This window comes from Microtus ochrogaster, unplaced genomic scaffold, assembly GCF_000317375.1.
Source record: "Microtus ochrogaster isolate Prairie Vole_2 unplaced genomic scaffold, MicOch1.0 UNK141, whole genome shotgun sequence".
In the NCBI taxonomy this organism is placed as follows: Eukaryota; Metazoa; Chordata; class Mammalia; order Rodentia; family Cricetidae; genus Microtus; species Microtus ochrogaster.
This window is the reverse complement of record NW_004949239.1, coordinates 278,256-293,607: the sequence shown is the minus strand read 5'-3', so window position 1 is coordinate 293,607 and position 15,352 is coordinate 278,256. Positions and strand designations below refer to the sequence as shown.

General features: G+C 40.7%; 1 protein-coding gene across 2 annotated transcripts in view; it reads right to left on the bottom strand.

The window, feature by feature from the left end:
- Cul1 (cullin 1) overlaps positions 1 to 15,352 on the bottom strand; it is a 69,975-nt gene that overhangs the window by 36,138 nt on the left and 18,485 nt on the right. For both annotated transcript variants that reach the window (XM_005371931.3, XM_005371930.2), the window contains exon 2: positions 3,267 to 3,566. In XM_005371931.3, the coding sequence (XP_005371988.1) occupies positions 3,267 to 3,406 (140 nt within the window). In that variant the 5' untranslated portion in view covers positions 3,407 to 3,566. The remainder of the gene's footprint in view (positions 1 to 3,266; positions 3,567 to 15,352) is intronic.

Here is a 15,352-nt window from a genome sequence, read left to right as displayed (position 1 = left end):
GTAGGCCAGGCTGGCCTTGAACTCAGAGAGGTCAGCCTGCCTCTGCCTACTGAGTACTGGGATTAAAGGTGTACACATCACCACATCTGGCAGCCCCATATGCTAACCAATTATTTTATGTATATTTTCGGGGGTGGGGTGGCACATATGCCCCAGTGTGCCTGTAGAGGCCAGAGGGCAACTTGCAGCAGTTGGTTCTTAACTTCTATCATGTAGGATCCAGGGACTGAACTCAGTGTGGGGCTTGGTAGCAAGGGCCTTTACCAACTAAACCACTTTGACAGCCCAAAATTGTTTTTATTTTTTTAACTTATTTTTAAGTATGTATATGCCTCTGTCTATGTGTATGTGTACGTGAGTCGGATTGTCTGAGAAGACAAGAAGAGCCCAAGTCTCTGAAGCTGGTTACAGGCAGTTGAGAGCCACCAACATGGGTGCTGGGAACGCAGGTTCTCTACAAGAGATGATGTACTCTTAAGTTAGGGCATCTATCCCCCCAGCTCCTAAAAGTTGCTATTTTTTTAAAAAGTTCTACAGTAAAAATATATTTAAAACAGATGTATACTATGCATATACATTCAATTTAGTTTAAATATAGTTTCATTTATCTACGTTAATGTTTTAATAGTCTAAAATTAAAATATTTGAAATGTTATATAACCTATTTTGATAAATACTGATATTACTAAAGTTTTAAACTTACATCTCCATTAAATGAGCAACTTTAAAGTCCTGGAATCAGTACCAATCTGCTCAGTTAGCTGAGCTTCATTCATTCATTCATTCACTCATTCATTTTTAGAAGGGCTCAAGTAGCTGAAGCTGGCCTTGAACTTGCTATGTTGAGGATGGCCTTGAACTCCTGACTATCCTGGCTCTATCATCCTGGTGGGATTACAGACCTGAGTCACCAAGTCTGGCTGGTGAGTTCTAATTTCAATTTTATATCTGTATAGAATCAAGAAACTACAAAGTAGCCAGGCAGTGATGGCACATGCCTTTAATCCCAGCACTTGGAAGGCAGAGGCAGGTGAGTTTGAGGCCAGCCTGGTCTACAAGGGCTAGTTCCAGGACAGGACAGGCTCCAAAGTTACAGAGAAACCCTGTATTGAAAAACCAAGAAAAGGGGGGGGGGGAGAGACACAGACAGACAGACACACACACAGAGACAGACAGACAGACTGACTAACTACAAGTTAAAAGCTGGAAAGATGGCTTAGTTGTATAGAACACTGGTGGCTCTTGCAGAGGCTCAGGGTTCAGCTCTCAATCATCCATAACTCCAGTTCCAGGAGACCCGATGTGCTCTTTGGGTCCCCTCAGGCACCAGGGATGGGTGTGGTATACATGACATACATGCAGGTAAGACACTCACAGTAAATAAAAATAAATCTTTATAAAAATACAAATATAACTGGGTCTGAGTGCTGTAACAGTAGGAACTATGCCTTTTATAATCTCATAACCTTTGCAAGAGACAGCATAGTCCTTCATACACATTATGGACCAAAGACAAATGAAAAGTTTTTTGTGATGTTATCTCAATTGTGGAGTTGCTGGGGGCTCAGGATCGCCTATAAGGAATACCTCTGGGTGTGTGTGAGGGAATTCAGAAAGAGGATTAACCTGGGATGTGAGCTGTACCAGCCATGGCAGCACAGCATCTCTGGACTACAGGGAGAGAGGAGCAAGAAGAACACAAGAACTCATTGCCTGTTTGCTGTGGGCACTGCCTTTAGCAGCTGCACATTCCTGCTACCATAAGGAATGTGTCTCTCTGGCTGTGATGAACAGTGCCTGTGAACTATAAACACATTTAAATCCTTCTTCCCCTAAACTGTTCTGTGAGAACAGCCAGAAAAGTAGATACTGTACTCTTAGTACCGCATTTGTAAGACAAAACCATAATCATCAAGCTTTTGTTGTATGTGAGCCCTTTAAAAATTGGTAAGCAGTTTTTACCTGGTAAAGAGCAAATAGAAAATATTTTAGGACTTTCTGGACCAGATTATCTGATACAACTACCATATTCTCCTGTGAAATGAAGGCAGTCACAATGATTTAAACCACTTAGGTCAATACTGCCCACAAAACTTTCTATAATCTAGTCAGTCTATTGAACATCTAGAATATGGTTATTATTGCTAAGGACCTGAATTTTAAAACTAAAGTTACTTCTCAGTGTTTACAGGTGTGGCTCTCGTGGGCTCATATTTCAATGTTTGTTCAATAGTTGATGAAACTGTTTCTGAAGGACTAGGAGGTGTGGCCCTGTTGGAGGTGAGTCATTGGGAATGGGCTTTGAGGATTCAAAAGCTCATACCTTGCTTCCCCACAACCCATTCTGCCTCCAACTGGTGGTTAAAATGTGAGCCCTCAGTCACTGCCTCAGCACCATGCTTCTCTGCCTGCTGCTATGTTCCCCAACATGATGGTCATGAACTCACCCTCTGGAGCTCTAAGAAAGTTCCTACTAAATGTTTTTTATAAGTTGCTTTGGCCATGGCATCTCATCATGGCAACAGAAAAAATGAAAAGCAACTAATACAAGAGGATCTCCCCAAGGGGGGGGGGGATCTAAATTATTAGATTATAAATAATGACAATATATTTGCATACAATTCATCTGCATCCTCATACTTTAAATCACCTCTGGATTACTTAAAATGCCTAATAAAATACAATACAAAATGCCTATACAACAGTTGTTATACTGCTCAGAGAATGATGATAAAACAAGGACTACATGTTTAATAAAGAGCCTTTTTTTCAAATAGTTTTCATTTGGTAATTGTTGAATCTATCAATGTAGAACCTGCTGATATAAAGGGAGGCTATAAGGTTGGCAAGAGGCTCAGCAGGGAGAAGTGTTTGCTGCCAAGCCTAAAGTCCTAAGTTCAATCCCCAGCCCCAGACTGTGCTGGCCGGAGAGAATTGACTCTTACAAGTTACCCTCTAACCTCCACATGCGCACTGTAAACACTTGCGTGCACAAACACATACATGTGCACAGTCCCTGCTAAAAAGCAGGGGCGTGGGGGGGGGGGCGACGACAGGTAAGTTTCAAATGTAAACATCTGCAGGCACTAGTCAGCACCACCTTAACTAATCAAATTACCTCTGCTGAAAACAGAAAGGTAAAAAAACAAATTTTTGATTTTATTGCAGATAAGAAATATGACATAACATTTCTAATAATTAAAAGAACATACCACTACACAGTCACGACTCTAGACACACCAACCACAGCTCAAGCAAGAGGATACGTGTAGAGCTCCATGTATCTGGACTTCGCCATGCTTTGTCTGGTGTACACTTGCTGAATCCCAGCTCTGAGGTCATCCCAGATCTGGTCAAGTCCGATCTGCTTCAGTCCATGGGGATTCTGACTCCTGTTTGATGACATTATGAGGGATGTTCTGAAGTTGTCCAGTACAGCAACCTTTGTAAAGACACAGCTAATTCTCCATTAGTTGAAAATAGACAGTATCATTCCAAATTTATTCACAGCAGCTCAGAAAGAATGTTCTTTAAGTGTAGAGAGTAAAATCTCATTGCAGGCAAACCTGAAAAGAAAATAAAGAAAAACTGATCAATTCTAACTTTCTGGGGTAGGTAACAGGGCAACCCAATCCAACAATCTGTGGGTGTCCAAATAATAGGTCTGAATGTAAAATATGCTTAGACATTTCATCCAAAATCATTGAAAAAAGTTGAGAAAAAGAAGAAAAGAGAGACTGCTGTCATTCTTTATCCTCTAAAGTCATCTGAGGCTGAAACACAGCACTGGACCTTTACAACAGACAAACTCTAAGGAAGACATGGCAGAGAACATGCTTGGGAATTCCCAGAAAAAACAGGAAGAGTTAGCTAACTAGTAGGAAAAGTAGCAGAGCCTCACTAATTGCCTTTAAGTTTTAGGAATTCTTCACTCAGCACTTGGCAGAAAAGCTAACATTGAAAAAAGTGAAGATGAACACAGGGCTTTCTTTTAGCAAGGGAATTTGGGAAGAATTATCAAAACATACAGTGTACCTTGGATTCAGGAATCCTGATAGTAGATGCTTACCAAATGGCTGTGGTATTATTAATATGGTAATATTGCAATAATATGGTTATTATTTCTACATGTATGACACTATTTCAAAAACAATCTGTAAGGCTCAAGGACCTTATAGAATACCACACTGTATTTAATTGGTACTTTACAATGCACACATACTTTAGAATTGTTTATGCACACAACATTAAAATGTAGAGGTTTCAAAAAGTACTTCTAAGTGCAAATGTTAAAAAACATTGAGCTCTTTTAATGGCTTCACGAAATACAGCACAGGCTGTCATTCTACAAATCGAAGCCTGAGATACCTCAAGTCATTCAGCATACCGTATCTCCTGATCAACATCATGAAGCTCCACACAATACAAGGCCCGTTTAAGGCCTTCCAGGTAGTGCATATGGATTAAGTTTTGACTACTGAAACTTCAATTATTTCTAACATTTATAATGTGAGCTATAGCACTAAATATTTTATGAAACCAAACCATCATTTCTACCCTAAAAGTATTTTATTTCATACATCCAAACATGTTCAAATGTGAATTATAACCAATGCAATATAAGACTCCTTTAAATATAAAGAAAGCAACAACTCAGCAAATGTTTCCTACATAGTTTCAATCTTCCTTTTATTCACCTTGGCGGAATCACAGTAACACCCCACTTGATAATAATCAGCATTTGGGCTGGTGCTGCCACCTACAAGCATCAACTTTACACACACCTCCCCATCACTTCTTCCCTCATTCCCCATGGGGACTTAAATTCATCAAAACTAGAATCAACAATGCACTTGTTTCTGAGTGCTACCAGCAATGGAGGAAGCTATTCTCTACCACCTGAATCTAGCCCAACTCAGAACATGGTGAAGCCGTATCCACCGTTCAGGACTCTTGGGAGGATTCTGATACAGAGTGCTATTGATGCTGTCAAGGACGCGTCACATCGATTAGTTCTCTGTTGTTTCCTCCTCCAGTGATCATCACCATTTCTCTAAACTGGACTCTCACACATCTGTCCACTTGGATCAGGCCATTGTCCCTTTTCAAAGCAGCAGAGCCTGAAATTGTCATTCTTATTCCTAATAAATGGTCAATCTCCAGGACCACATGGTCCTGCAAGCTGTCCTCTGACATCTTCTATACACTTGCATACACAACACATTTTCCGTCCCAGCATAAACAATATGCTTGCCACATACATACCTGATGTGGGAGTGTCATATATCAATCTGTTGATTTCATTGGTTAAGGAATAAAGAAACTGCCTAGGCCCCTTGATAGGCCAACCCTTAGGTGGGTGGAGTAAACAGAACAGAGGGCTGGGAGAAAGAAGCTGAGTCAGTGAGTCGCCATAGTTCTCCCATTCCAGTCAGAAGCAGGTTAAGATCATTTCTGGTAAGCCAACTCGTGGGCTAAAACAGATTATTAGAAATGGGCTAGTCCAGGTGCGAGAGTTAGCCGAGAAAAGGCTAGATATAATGGGCCAAGCGGTGTTTAAAAGAATACAGTTTCCGTGTAATTATTTTGGGGCATAAGCTTAAGCTAGCCGTGTGGGCGGCTGGGTGCCTGGGACGCAGCCCCGCTGTTCCTAATTCAACAGAGTGGCGCCCGACGTGATGGTCTAAATCCACTTAAAAACCTGAGAAGGCTTAAAAATAAGGGAGAGAGAGTTTAATACAGATTTTTGCTGTTTGTTGGTGGCGTGCTGTAGAGAGATTTCCTGATTCAGCAACAGCAGCAGAAAAAACGCTGTGTCATTTTAAAGCGCAGCTTCTTGGGACTGTGCAGCCAATGCAAACTCTGGCTTTAAAGCATTTCAATGGCTTTTATGGGACTGGATGTTTGTGTTCCCACTTGGGATCGGAAGGAGTGTTTTCTACTGTCCCCTTTTTGTATACTGTGCCTTAATTTCTAACTACCTGCTCCCTTTTCTCTGGTTAACCATACTGAGTATCTAAAACTCAAAAATAATCAGAGGTTCTCAAGGATTTCCAAGTCAGTACATACATAAATGGGCAACTTTAAAGAACAAACTTATCTTACATTTTATATATCCTCCAGAGAGCCTCACACCAGCATGTTGTAACTAATATGACAGAGGAATCCAAACCTAAGTATGAATGGAACTGTTAAACAAAAGCACACTGCAGAAATGTCTGAAGGGCAGATTGCAAGCTGGTACAGTCCACAGTGTAGGCAGAACAGTTTTCATAAGTTATAGGCATTTGTGAAATAAAAAGCAGAAAGTCAACTGGGCTAAGAAGGTATTTGTGATTCAGGCCATAAAAGTCAAGGTCAACCAAGGAGCAAACTCTGTCACTGCTTCACTGGGTCTCCAAACTTGCAGGGACCAGGACACGCAGGGCAGGCAGCTTGTAGCTAAAGCCGATCCTATATTCACTATCTCTGAGCAGTCCCTCCACACAGGACATCTCAGCAAGTTAGGGTTGTCCACCAACCGCTCCAATAGCCTGGAGAAGATGAGGCTTCAGTTTGCCAGTCTAGGTCACGTGTGTGCAAATACACAAGTGTGTGTGCTTAATTTGCTTTCACAGCACCCAACGCTGGGGAGATGAACTGACTGTAAAACTAGAACAGTAAAGCAGAATATTGGTATCCATAAATGACTGGTTATTGTCACTGCTGATTTTTCAGAAATATACTATTTTACCAGTTACACATCCTCCATCTTATAACTAAGCTATATATAAAAAAAAAAGACCCTGAAAATTTCAGCAGATTTTCTAAGACAGAACGCAGGTAGTTTTAACTAAGAAGTAAAAAGTTCCTTAACTTAGCCCACAACCAGAAGGCTAGAAAATGTTCCAAAACTCAGTTAATTTCAACAAAATCTTAACAAGACTACTTAGAAAATCGAGTCACAGTGACAAAAGTTCCCCAAGCTCTAGAGAACACAGCATTTGTGGATCCACTACTTCACAATTTGGGAGTGTGGTCCAAGTAGCCTGAAGATTAAGTTGCCAATGAGGGAACTGATGCCAACTAAGGCAGCTAAGGGTCCCCTGACTACTTCAGTGTTCTCTAGGAGCCCCAGCCATACAGGCTCCTTCTAATTCCTGGACGATGCACAGGTCACATATTCCTGACAGGCAACAAAGGCATAAAAGATCACCAACTAAGGACAGAGACAGATGGCAGAACCAGTTGTGGCCACTGGCACATGAAACCTGTGAATTACAACAGCTTCCAGTCTTCACTTTTCCTTACAGTGTGGCACATACTTATGAAATGTACAGTAAAATTATTCAGACCTAGAGAAACTCCTGCATGTGTAAAACAGACTTTGGGGAGGACAAGCAGAATTCACAAATAAGCTATGGGATAGCTAATGAATTAGTTACTTATTTCATTCCTATGACAAAATACCTGACATAATTTAAAGGAAAAAGAATTCGTGCTAGTCAGTTTCAGAGATCCATCAGGCATCACGGCAGGTAAATGTGGCTGAATGTTGATCACCTTCAGGAGTGGTCGTCTCCCCTTGCATAATCCTCCTGGAAAAACCCTCAAAGATACAGAAGTGTATTTTACTAATGTGTCAGGTACTTCTCAACCCAATTAAGCTGACAATCAAGATTAGCCATCACATGACTGACTACTCCTTATCAACCTGACACCCAAAACTATCTCCCTAAATTAGAACAGTTAGACAGTCCATCTCTGGCACGCAAAACACTCAAACTCATCTCATAAAGCAAAATGCATTCAGTCCTTCTCCAAGATTATCCAAAAGCCTTCACAGCTCCAACACTATTCAAAGTCCAAGTTCAAAGACTCCTCTGACCCTCAAGACAAATGCAACTGTGAATCCCTGAAAACCTAAAAATCAAAACCAAGTCATACAATTCTAGGATACAATGGCACAGAACACTCTAGGCAAGAAATGGAGACATAGAAAAGGATAAGACAAGAGGAAGCAAATCTGAGCCACGTGCAGTATCTAGGGGTGTCCTGTGTCAAAGGGTTTAAGTAGCTGTGTCTGGATGACCTTCCTATTGCAGGCCACCTGACCTGTTAGTCTGGTTTTTATCTGACTGCAGCCTACAGGTTTCCTTGAAATGTTCCAGGTGCCTGGCATCTTCAGCAGGTTAGATCTCACCTGCAAGTTTTATGCATTGCAGGAGCTAACTGAAGGGTCTTCTCATTCTGTCATTGGCTGCCTGGCCTTCCAAGCTTTACTTTGAGGTCTAGGTGAGTTCTCTATGATCTCATACTCCAGGGCATTTTCCATGTCTGAAAAGCCCACACCATGCAGTCAAAGTCTGTCAGCTCAAGCAGCAGACTGGGGCCTTCAAGATAAAAGTCACATTGGCCTTGGAGTAACGGTGAGGTGAGTCCTGGGGAAATTCTAAAGTGTCCTTGTGGAAGCAGGGTTCCCCTGTTAGTATTCTTCTCAAGGGAAAGCCAACCAAATTCACTCCTTTCCACCCTTGAGTCTGTGATGGGTAGTAGGTATCTAGCTAATTCTTATGCTTGCAAAGTATTTTTCCTACTGTGCCATGTGAAGTTCTTAGCTTACTTTTAATATCACATTTTCCTTTGGCCTCTATTTTTTTTGAAAAAACTACAAAATTTTCAAACATCTGCACTCTACTTTTTATTGACAGCTTGTAGCACAATAAGAAAAACCCAGTAGCAGATATTGGGAATCAAGCTGAAGATCAGAATAACAAAGCAGCCAAGTCACTAGAGAGTTCTCACCTCTACCAATGCTCAGACAAACAGAGGCGCCATCCTGTCCTCTGTGTGACTTTAGAATGCTATGCTCTCCAAACCTTAAGACTATTTCCTTCCCCTTATATTCCTCTCTCCGCCCAGCCATATCTCTCCTGTCTCCACCTCCTTAGTGATGGGATTAAAGGCGTGTGACCCCAAATTCTGGGATCACCTTTGTGTGAGCTCTGCTTCTTTTGTAGACAGATTCAATCTTGTGTAGTCCAGATCTCTCCGCCTCTATCTCCAGTGTCCTGGGATTAAAGGTGTGTGCGACTACTCCCTGGTCTCTAGTGGCTTAGCTCTGCACTCTGATATTCAAGGAAGCTTTTTGTTAAAACATAAAATATCACTACAACAGTTCTCTGTTTATTTGGCTCAAAGCAACCAGCAATAACTCAGACACAGCTTAAAAGGGGCCTACCTTGAAACTCCTCTGCCAAATAGTTGGTCACCATTATACTTAGTATCCCAGTCTCAGGACAAACAAAAATGCAGGCAACTTCACTGTAAAAGTCCTATCTGAAACTTCCTAAGAGCCTTTCCTTCCTTCTTTCTGATGGGTCTTCTTCTACCTGACTTTTCGTTAGCTCAAAACTGGGAGAGCACCAGTTTCTCCTTAAAGTACGTACACATCACACCCTTCATTTTCTCCCCGGACCCTGAGAAGGAAGGGTTTCTTTTACAAGCCAAGTCTAGCCTCATGACTCATCTCTCCACTTTCAAACAAATAGCCTTTATTTCCCACCTTGGTAAGAGAAATGGCTTTGATTCCTCTTGCTCTTATCCAAACCAAAAAAAAAAAAAAAAATCATTTTTATTAATTTTAACTTTGCCATTGTTTCTTAAATCCAGTCAGTATCTTTATATCCAGGACTACTAGAGACTGGACATTATCTCCATCTGGGTCAGCACCATTAAAAGGTCTTCACTACTCTCACTGTCACCAACCTTGCCCTTCTAGTCATTTTCCACACTGCTGCTCCAGGAACTCTCTCTAGTACAGACACACACATTTTGTTAAATTAATTAATTAATCCCAGTGATTTTCTATAGCCTGCTTTTGATATACCATTCCAACATGTAGAACTGTCCCATGTCCACTTATCAACCACAGAAGGAAATGAACTAATATTCACTATAGGGCATTACACTAGACTGACCCAAGCAGCACTTTTTGTTTTGTTTCAGAGGCAGGGTCTTGCTGTGTTGCCCTATACTCAAGAGCCTCCTGAGCAGCAGGGTTTGCAGCTGTGCATCACCATACTGGCTCTGACAGAAGCTGATTCAGCTAACTTAATCCTTAAATAACTATTCTCTGCATGGCACTATCTCCACCTTGAAAACAAAGAGACAGGCTCAGAGACATTACATATTTTGTCCAAACTCAGTATTACAGAGTGGTAAGGATTTCAACTTAAGACTTGAAATTCTGCAATCTATTTTCTATCCCGTCACAAGTTGTTTCCTTAGGAAGGTGGGGCCTCTTATTCCACTTCCTCAAAGAGTCTGTTTCCAAGAGTTCCTCTAAATTCAATATTACAGCAGGTGCTCCCAAAAGAACCATGCAAAAGACAGCTGAAAAGCTTCATGGTGAAGGTGTGATGACAACTCTACTTGTTGCTGCCAAGTGAGGTCAGAAAGAGCTAGTAATTGTACAACCTTGACTTTCACTGGTACATTGAAACCTACAGAAAGCTTCTGTTTGAATCTTCATTAATAAGTTATTTCTAATTTTCACCCTTTTTGTAAATCCATGTAAGCACACCAGAAAAGAAACTGGTATGTTGTAAATATAACCTGTATATTCAAAAATCAGCATTCTTTTTGTACATAACATTTACAATTTTATGCAAAGCTACATAATTTCAGTACTGAAATTTAAGGCTCACAAAACTCACTTAAAATTTTGATTATCTCTTTTAAATACAAAGTGAAAGGAACTTCTATTCAAACTACGATTTGATAAGAAACACATGCAAAATCAGGACTGACACTGTGGTTCAATGGTAGAATGCTACATATTATCCCCAGCACATCTAATTTTTAATTAAATTCCTAATAAAGGTTTACTACAGATATTAGTCAAGCTTATCTATACTTCTTTAGGCCATTTCAAGGTTTTAAGTCAATGGCTCTGAGAGGAGAAACAAATATGTGTCCAAAGGAGAATAAAGTCTGCTCCCTGAACAACCAAAATCAACTCCTCAAGTCCCAGGGATATCATAAGAAGTATTTATATCTCTTTCCAAGTCAGCAAATATCTACAGAACTTAAGTTAGTTAAAGCAAATTTAGCATGTGGTTCATCAATTCCAGTAAGTTATCTAGCCCCAATTTAAAAAAAAAAAAAACACAAAAATGTTTATGCCAATGTCTGTGGCACATTATTTATAAAGCCAAAAAGTCTAACAATTCAAATGACCATTGATCAACAAGTAAATAATAAGCAAAATACAAGGCAGCTCTACTATTAAATATTACTAATAATGTAAAAACATGAAGTACTAGGGGCTGGAGAAATGGCTCAGTGGTTAACAGCACCTGCTGCTCTAGCAAGAAGACTCAGGTTTGGTTCTTGGCATCCACAGAGCAGCTCACAACTACCTGTAATTCCAGTTCCAAGTGATCCAATGTCCCGTTCTGGCCTCCAGGGACAATGTAATATATGTGGTACACACACATAAATACAAGCAAAATACCCACACGTAAACTTTTTTTTTTTTTTAAAATAAAGTACTGATACAACACAGATGAACCCTAAAAATATATCAATCAAGTGGGTGCTAGGTACAAAACACCACACATCACACAAGTAATTTTTGTATTGTATGAAATGCCCAGAAGAAGCATCCCTAGACAGAAATAGATTAGTGGTTGCCTAGAGCAGGGTGGGAATGACTACAAATAAGCACAGGAAATCTTATAGGCTGTAGAAACATTCTGAACTGGATATGTATGCATAACTCTAACCTTCCTAGAGCTAAATTATTTGTAAATTTAAACAAGTGTATTTTAAGACATATAACACCTAAACAAAGTCATTTAAAGGGAAAGGGGACTAGAGAGATGGCTCAGCAGTTAAGAGCACTGGCTACTCATCTATAGGACCTGAGATTAGGTCTCAGCACCCACATGGCTCTCACAACCATCCTTAACTCTAGTTCCAAGGCATTCTGTGCCCTCTTCCAGCATCCTTGGGTACCAAGCATACATACAGAAAAAAACACTCATACACTTAAAATAAAATTCTATGTGGTGGGGGTCAGGCAAAGATAGATGGGGAACGACCGCACTTAAACATGTTAGTTTTAAATTTTTATACATTTCATTTAGTTCATTCACAGGTATGAAAACATTGCCAGAAGATGACTTGAGTCCTATATATATATGTGTGTGTGCTTTTAAACTAACATTAGGATTAGTGACATTACTGAACACTCTAATTTAAAGCTTACCCTATCAGCAGAGATGTTGATCCCTGCCCTATGTAAACAGGAAAATACATAAACAGAAAAAAATACAATTTCAAAGCACAGGTATATATATATATATATATATGTATGTATGTATGTATATAATTTATCATCCTACTAATAAAGACATAGATAACAATGGAGACACAAGTTTAGAAGGGAAACAAGTCTTGTCTGGCCATAATGATGGACACAATGATCAAAAAGAAGGCTTTCAAACAATGATTTTATCTTTCAGCAAGGGTGACCAATATCTCAACAGCAGAAGTACAAACGGGAAAGAACAGTGAATGGGATATAGCAGGCAAGGTTAACCAGGCGGTGGTGGCGCATGTCTTTAATCCCAGTAGAGGCAGGCAGATCTCTGTCACTTTGAGGCCAGCCTGGTCTAGAAGAGGTAGTTCCAGGACAGGCTCCAAAGCCACAGAGAAACCCTGTATCAAACACCCCCCCACCACCCAAAAGCAGGCAAGATTGAGGGACAAATGTGTACAAAAAGCTTGAGAGGCAGGGAGGGCACATTTGTGCCAAGTGTACACAGGCCTTTAGTCTGTAGCTATGAGCAGAAAAGAGTTCTACTAACCTGAGTTTATAAATGTTAGTCTGGCAACGTGTGAACTTTACCCTGAGGAGGACACAAGCAGCGTCCTATATCAGGAACTTGAACAAGAGAACTGAGATAGTGAATGGCTCAATACCCACAACAACAATGGAAAACAAAGGCCAGATGAGAAAAACAATTCAAAGTAATAATTATAGTCAATGACCCGACTGTGCAGGAGTGCCACAAAGAGGGAAAGAGGGCAACGGCTGCCTCAGATTTGCACTTGCAAACCTCCATTCCAGGACAGACAATAACATTATTAAAATTCAAGGGGCTGGAAAGAGGGCTCCGCTGTTAGGAATATTTGGGGCTCTTGCAGAGGACCAGAGTTCCCAGCACAAATGTCAGGCAGCTCACAACTACTTGTAACTTAAACTCCAGATGTGACAATGTCTTTTCTGGATTTGGCGGCAACCTGTATGCACACACGTGCACATACCTCTCCCTATATACACAAAATTTGAAATAAAAATCTTTAAAAAAAAAATCAACCTAGTTATAACTCATAGAACTGTTCATTGATACAAGTTGGCTTTTTTTCCCCTAAAAATAGAAACATTTACCCTTCGACCCTGAAGTCCACTTCTAGGGTCTTTCCCACAAATAAATAGGCCAAAGTCACAAGACGTTGTAAATTCAAGTTTGGTCACTGCAAAATACTAGTAGTAATTGGTCAAAAAAAATCCACCAACAGAGGAAAAGAAGACCTCAGTTTGGTATGTCCACACCTTGGTGGCCTGTGCAATTATGCAAAGGAATGAGGAGGGCCTCTGGGTACTGACCACACAGGATTTCTCAGCAGACATTAGCTGATCAAAGCAGGAGACCATCTGTGTATGGGGAAGAGCAAATATCAACAGACATTAAGTATATTTGTTTTCAGGAAGGTAAATTAAAAATAAGACATAGCTACCTTCAAAGGAGGAAGGGCACTGGAGGGAAGCTAGGTGAAGTGAGAAACCTCCATGGGCTCTGTGGGTAGCACTCAGGGGCATTAGGTTGATTAGGCTGATGAAGGAGTTCAGTGGTAAAGTGCTTATGTGAAAGCTGATCTTGATGGCAGTTCCGGGAAAGAGAGAACTGACCCCTGAAAGCAATCCTCTGACTTCCACATACACACTTGCACCCTCACACACTCATACATGGACAGATAGATCCAGGGACACTGTGAATGATAAAAGAAAATGACATCTTTATTTTCACTAGCCTGTCTGAAATGTGACAATCCCCTGATCATGAATGCTAGCAATAGACCAGAGCATTTTCTAGTGCTCTTCTTCAGTAAGTCAGGTGGTGGTGATGGCACACACCTTTAACCCCAGAACTCAGGACACAGAGGCAGGCGGATCTCTGTGAGTTTGAAGCCTGGTCTACAGAGTGAGTTCCAGGATGGCCAACTAGAGAGAAACCCTGTTTGAAAACAAAAAAACAAACAAAAAAGAATGAAAGAAATTAAGAAAGGAAGGAAGGGAGGGAGGGAGGGAGGGAGGGAGGGAGGGAGGGAGTAAGTAAGGGAGGGAGGGAAGGAGGGAGGGAGGCAGGCAGGCAAAGAAATTGCAGTGATTTTCATTGTCCGGTGACAGTTAACTGCCAGCACCATTTATACCCACCACTCCTGAGATTACAGTACTTAAGAATCCACTCATTCGTTTTTAAATGGGAAGTAAATGTTAAGCCTCAGATGGACAGGTCTGTTAAATTTGAACATCCTCATGGTCCAAAAATAAAACAAAACAAAACCAAAACACAATAATTGGACTGGAGAGATAGTTCAGTAGTTAAGAGTACTGACTGTTCTTTCATAGGACCCGAGTTTCATTCCCAGAACCCATATAGTAGCTCATAACCATGTAAAACTTCAGTCGCAGGAAACCCAACATCCTCTCTAACCTCCTCAAGCACCAGGCACAACTGTGGTGAACACACATACATGCAGGCAAAACACCTATACACATAAATTTTAAAAATTAAATTAAAATGTATATTGTAAGAGCGATAAAAACAGCTGCCTGTATCTCAGCCAATGGTTCCCTGTTCAGGCAGGCAATCACCTAACAACATATTGTAAACAAAGATGGAGTTCAAAAGTGTGTTATTTCACAACTAGACAAGCTAAATGATCAGTTAGACACCTATCAGCAGGTTTCTGTGAAACTTAGGTACTAAATTCAACACTTAAAAGTTTTTATGCTATAAGACCTCAAAAGTAAGCCGGACGGTGGTGGCACACGCCTTTAATCCCAGCCCTCAAAAGTAAAGAAGTCTGATACAACGACATATGGCTAATTGTAGTAATAGGAGCGGCGGGGCTGCGTCCCCAAGCACCCCGGGCTGCCTGCTAGCTTATGCCCCGAAATAAGAACACACAAATTGTATTCATTTAAACACTGCTTGGCCCTTTAGCTCTAGCCCTTACTGGCTAATTCTGATATCCCGATCAACCCATCTCTAATAATCTGTGAGCACCGGTCTTACTG